General features: G+C 40.0%; 1 protein-coding gene across 1 annotated transcript in view; it reads left to right on the plus strand.

The window, feature by feature from the left end:
- PCOLCE2 (procollagen C-endopeptidase enhancer 2) overlaps positions 1-1,530 on the plus strand; it is a gene marked incomplete in the record, with an annotated part of 80,436 nt that extends 78,906 nt beyond the window's left edge. Inside the window, 1 exon segment of the mRNA XM_027765882.1 lies at positions 960-1,530. Within this exon segment, the coding sequence (XP_027621683.1) occupies positions 960-1,090 (131 nt within the window).
- Between the last annotated feature and the right edge of the window lie 4,470 nt (positions 1,531-6,000).

Consider the following 6,000-nt stretch of genomic DNA (forward strand, 5'->3'; position numbering starts at 1 on the left):
AGACACTTGCATCATATAAATGCTTGAGATGCTGATAAAAGTTCAACCACAGCAGAGAATAGGTCATTAGTTAGTTGCCAAATGCCAAGGACACCTGGGACCTTGAGAGCTCACGTGAACAACGGAGTTCTGGAGGCCCTTGAAGATGGGGAGCCCTTCCGTTAATGCAGTACATTGTGTACAATGCATCCGGTAACCATACCAGGCCAACACTGCTGACCAGGACGTGACTGACCTACCTACCCCATCTGGTCGCAGTTTATCTTTTAGGTAATAAGAGTCTTTCTTTTTAAAGAGAGATTTTTGCCAGAGACAGAGAGAGAGAGAGACAGAGACAGAAAACGAGATATCAACCCCCAGAGGGGATGGCCATGCCACAATCCCTTCTCCTCCATTCTCCTTCCAGGATTTTGGGCAAACACACACATGCTCCTGGCATGAGTTTAAGCTATTGGGTCTGGGATTTGAACTGAGGTTGACTACTTAGGAGTCCAGCAATGTAACCATAATGCCATCTGCTGGTCCCAGGTGAATCTCTTTTTTTTTGGAGAGGTTTTTGCTATAGGGCGCATGCACTCACCAGAAAGACAAGAGAGAGACAGTGACAGAAAGCGAGAAATCACCCCCCAGGGAACATGGCCATGCTGCAATCCCTTCTCCTCCATTCTCCTCTCAGGATCTTGGGCATGCATACACACGTGCCCGGTATGAGTTTAAGCCAACGGGTCCAAGACTCGAACCATGGTCGACTATATGGGAGTCCAGTGACATAGCCATTACGCCAACTGCTGGTCCCCCAGGTGATGAGCCTTAAACCAGATTTTATCTAATGAAATACATGTATAATTATATCATTTAGAGACAAAAGCATTTATCCAAAGGTAAGTTACAGTCTAAGTTGTTTCAAACAACACACCCAGAGAAAAAGACTAACGTCTATATTCTCTTTCTTTATTTAGGTCTAAATTACATTATTATGGGCCAGGTGGGTGAAGATGGGCGAGGCAAAATCATGCCAAACAGCTTTATCATGATGTTCAAGACCAAGAATCAGAAGCTCCTAAATGCCTTAAAAAACAAGCAATGTTAATGGTGAACTGTGTTCGTTGAAGCTGCATTCTGTTATTGCCTTTGAAAGATCTATTTTCCTTCAGTAGAAAAAGAAACATAAAATTAAATACTGAGCATTCTGAAAAATGGACTAATGTACTCTTCACATGATGTGGGTGTGAGACCTTCAGTATCAGTGAGAAGTTCCGTGCCTGGGCTGAATGGAGCAGATATCCAATTGAAAACCTGCCGACTTAGTGTGGTGATTGGAAACTAAGGGTATCAAGAGTTGACAACTTGGAAGCGATTTATTTATACAACTCTGTAAGAGGATATTTTAAGAATTGAGTTGTGTGATGATATAAAGGATTTTATAAGTGCAATATTTATAGTTGTATTTGGTTTACCTTCAAACATTTGCTCTGAGGTGTTAGACTCTTCTCTTGCATTTTTAGAAGCAATACTTAATAAAATATTTTTAAATGATTACATACAAGCCATTAAACTTGTGTTTATAGAATAATGCCATCTGCTGGTCCCAGGTGAATCTCTTTTTTTTTGGAGAGGTTTTTGCTATAGGGCGCATGCACTCACCAGAAAGACAAGAGAGAGACAGTGACAGAAAGCGAGAAATCACCCCCCAGGGAACATGGCCATGCTGCAATCCCTTCTCCTCCATTCTCCTCTCAGGATCTTGGGCATGCATACACACGTGCCCGGTATGAGTTTAAGCCAACGGGTCCAAGACTCGAACCATGGTCGACTATATGGGAGTCCAGTGACATAGCCATTACGCCAACTGCTGGTCCCCCAGGTGATGAGCCTTAAACCAGATTTTATCTAATGAAATACATGTATAATTATATCATTTAGAGACAAAAGCATTTATCCAAAGGTAAGTTACAGTCTAAGTTGTTTCAAACAACACACCCAGAGAAAAAGACTAACGTCTATATTCTCTTTCTTTATTTAGGTCTAAATTACATTATTATGGGCCAGGTGGGTGAAGATGGGCGAGGCAAAATCATGCCAAACAGCTTTATCATGATGTTCAAGACCAAGAATCAGAAGCTCCTAAATGCCTTAAAAAACAAGCAATGTTAATGGTGAACTGTGTTCGTTGAAGCTGCATTCTGTTATTGCCTTTGAAAGATCTATTTTCCTTCAGTAGAAAAAGAAACATAAAATTAAATACTGAGCATTCTGAAAAATGGACTAATGTACTCTTCACATGATGTGGGTGTGAGACCTTCAGTATCAGTGAGAAGTTCCGTGCCTGGGCTGAATGGAGCAGATATCCAATTGAAAACCTGCCGACTTAGTGTGGTGATTGGAAACTAAGGGTATCAAGAGTTGACAACTTGGAAGCGATTTATTTATACAACTCTGTAAGAGGATATTTTAAGAATTGAGTTGTGTGATGATATAAAGGATTTTATAAGTGCAATATTTATAGTTGTATTTGGTTTACCTTCAAACATTTGCTCTGAGGTGTTAGACTCTTCTCTTGCATTTTTAGAAGCAATACTTAATAAAATATTTTTAAATGATTACAAAAAAGCCATTAAACTTGTGTTTATAGAGTGGGACACTGGAACAAATACTCCGTTTTTATGATAACAGTATTGTTATTTACATATTAGGTTGTCTTTGTATCAATATACTATTTACTAAGGGTTAGCATTCCAAGAATTTCAGGGATTAAATTAATCAATGATGTCAATAGACTATAATTCTTCTCTCTCTAGAAGCAGAAGCAGAAAGTATTAGAGCTAGAATGGTGTCCCTCGGGGATCTAGTCCAAACTCCTTCATTTTGTAATTGAAAAGGAAACGCGTTTATTTGCTGACTTGCCCAGAGCAAACATCTCCTAGGTGACAGTGCAATCACATTCAAGAGTCCTAATTCCAGACCCGCAGCCCTCCTTACGCAGAGGAAACCCTCTGATTCAAATGTTAGCACTAAGTACTAGTACTTAGGCCCTATTTGGTAGCCTAAATAATAGCTATTTTATACAAACTGGAATTAAAAGTTAGTCTGATATTCCTGGTCCGTTCATCCTCAATTAACTGGGTCAGGCTGTATGAGCCAAGATGCATTCTGCCATTGCCTTTTAAAAGTCTCTGCTCCTCAGTAGTGGAAGCATTGTGAAAACACTCCCACAGTTCACGTCGAGCTGAGCTGCTTAAACCACAGCCATTCCTGCCATGGGTGTGGCGACCAGCCCTCCCAGTTTGCTGGCCAGGGAGTGTAGGCTAGAGGACAGCCATCCCTAGTCAATGAAGGTAGAAACATTAGGGATGGACAAAGACTTGGATCACAAGGTCTCCCATGGTAATAGCAAGTTTAGAAATAAAAGAAAATATTCTTTTGAGGAGAAAATAATTCCTAACCCTAGGGGTGACTGGATATTTTAAGGGCAATGAAGTAGAAGTTCAAAAGAATAAACTCATAAAAAAAAATTATAATCTTGAATGTTTACATTATAAAAGAGGGTAGATTTGAACTTGTGAATGATACAAATTAGGAAATTAGTCAAAGAAGAGCAGAATAAACTTTTAAAAGGTAGAAGGAAATAAGCGTAGTGCTGAAATTGAGTAAAATAGTAATCATAAATAACAGAAAAGTCACGAAAGGAAAAGTTGGTTTTTTAAAATAACTAATATAATTAACAAAACTCTGATGGGATAAAGCAAGAAAAGAAGTAAAAAGGATCACTAAACAAATCTATTTAGGAATGAAATTTCTATGGATTTCACAGAATCTTAAAAGGTAGTGGGTAAAGGTTAAGGCTCTAGAGCTCACATGGCCAATTCCATGGTTAAAGTCCCAGACCCGGAGGCTTGAAAATCATACCAGGTGCATGTGTGCACCCAAAATCCCAAGGAGAGAATAGAGAAGGGACTGTGACATGGCCATCTCTCCTGGGGGTGATTTCTCACTTTGGCTCTCTGTCGCCACCAAACGCACATGCCCAATAGCAAAAACAAAACAAGTAGTAAGAGAATGTTTTTACTCACCTTTTACCCATAGATTTGAAAACTTAGCCGGAGCAAGTTCCTGCGGATCAGGAGGGACTTATCAGCACAGATTGGAGTGGAAGTAGAATATCTAATTAGTACTGTAACCATTAAAGAAATTCAATCAATAGTTTAAAATTGCTCCTCAAATAAAAATCTAGTCCCAGGTAAATTTATCTAAAAGATCTACCAGATATTGAAGGGCCAGATATCACCAGTGCAACATAAACTAGGCCAGAGCATAAGCAAAGAAGGAACATTTAGCAGTTCTATGACATTACTACAATCTTACTACCAAAACCACAGCAGAATAAGGAAAATGTCCAGCCTGATTTCACCTATGAACACAGGTACAAAATAATATCAAACAAAATCTAGCAAACAAAGCAGATGGTAATTAAGTTGGGTTTATTTATGCATGGTTGATTTGACCTTAGAAAATCAATGAACATACTTCACCGCATGGACCGGTCTGCAGTGGATAGCCAGGGAGTCGGAGGTGCAACCAAACATTCCGTGCACCGACCTCTCACAGTAGGACTATCTTCAGAACAGGGACCAGAGCTTAATAGGGGGGCAGTGTCCGACTTTCTTCTTCTGTGGAGGTCTTTGCAGCAGTTTGGCCGTTTACACAGCCACCCATTAGCCATTTTGTTTGGTCTCCTTAGACGGCATCTCCAATGCAAGGAGACAAGATTCATGTCAAGTGGGTAAAAACATCCCAGCTTAAGGATCATGTCTTCAAAGGAAACATCACATCTCTCTCTCTCTCTTTTTAAGTTTTAATTATTTCCTCAAAGAGAAAGTGAGGGACAGGCACCCCAAACAGGATCCTTAAGCCATGATCCACCTCAGCCTCAACCATCAGGATCATGGCAAGTGTGCATGCACCCAGCATGCATAGGGACCCCTTGGGGTCCCTGAGACTGTCCCATGTGGTCCCAGCATCATGGAACATTGTGTTACCACTGTGCCACCACATGACTGGAAGCCAGTGTCTCTTACAACAACTCCATAGACATAGCTTCCAGACTCCTCACGGAAGACATTCCAAGTTAGAAAATTACACATGCAGGAAAGCCTAAAGCTACAACTCCCGTCTCCCCATCAGGTATCTACAGTTCAATTACAGTTCCTCCCAAGCCAGCTGCAGTTTACCAATCAGGGGTCATTTTTACAATAAACAAGTTTGCCTAGCAACACAGTTGATATACCATGTTACCGAATTACTAGGTAACCTAAACTGGAGTTACGCCAAGGTCAAACTCTTAACAGAGTGGGAAAGGTGATGTTAAGCCCTAGTCACAATAGATGAAAGGAGAAAAATCATTTGTTCTTAATAATATAGAAAAAAAATTTGATCTCATTCAACATTTATTCATGACAAAAATGTAAACCCTAAGCAAACTATAAATACTAGGGAACATTCTTAAGTTACAAGAAAACCAACAACAAACCTCATAATTAACTGTGAAACATTAAAAGTATTTTAATGAAGACCAGCAACTTTAAAAGAATGCCTGAAATCATTCTTTCTATTAAAAATTGTACTGGAGGGGAGCCAGTAGGTGGCACGGTGGTTAAGGTGCCAGACTCCCACATAGTGAATCATGGTTCAAGTCCCAGACCCAGTGGCTTGAAAACCACACCAGGTGCATATGCATGCATGCCAAAATCCTAAGAGGCAAATGGAGGAGAAGGGATGGCAGTCTGGCCACTGCCCCCCTGAGGGGGTGATTTCTTACTTTCCCTGTCTCTCTCTGGTGAGCTTATGCACCCTATGCAAAAACCTTTAAAAAAATTGTACTAGAGTTTAGTCAATATGATAAGACCAATTATATGTATGTATGTATGTGTGTGTGTGTGTGTGTGTGTATATATATATACAATATAAGACCAATTATATGTATGTGTGTGTGTGTGTGTATAT

Source organism: Tupaia chinensis, unplaced genomic scaffold, assembly GCF_000334495.1.
Source record: "Tupaia chinensis unplaced genomic scaffold, TupChi_1.0 Scaffold139833_1, whole genome shotgun sequence".
In the NCBI taxonomy this organism is placed as follows: domain Eukaryota; kingdom Metazoa; phylum Chordata; class Mammalia; order Scandentia; family Tupaiidae; genus Tupaia; species Tupaia belangeri.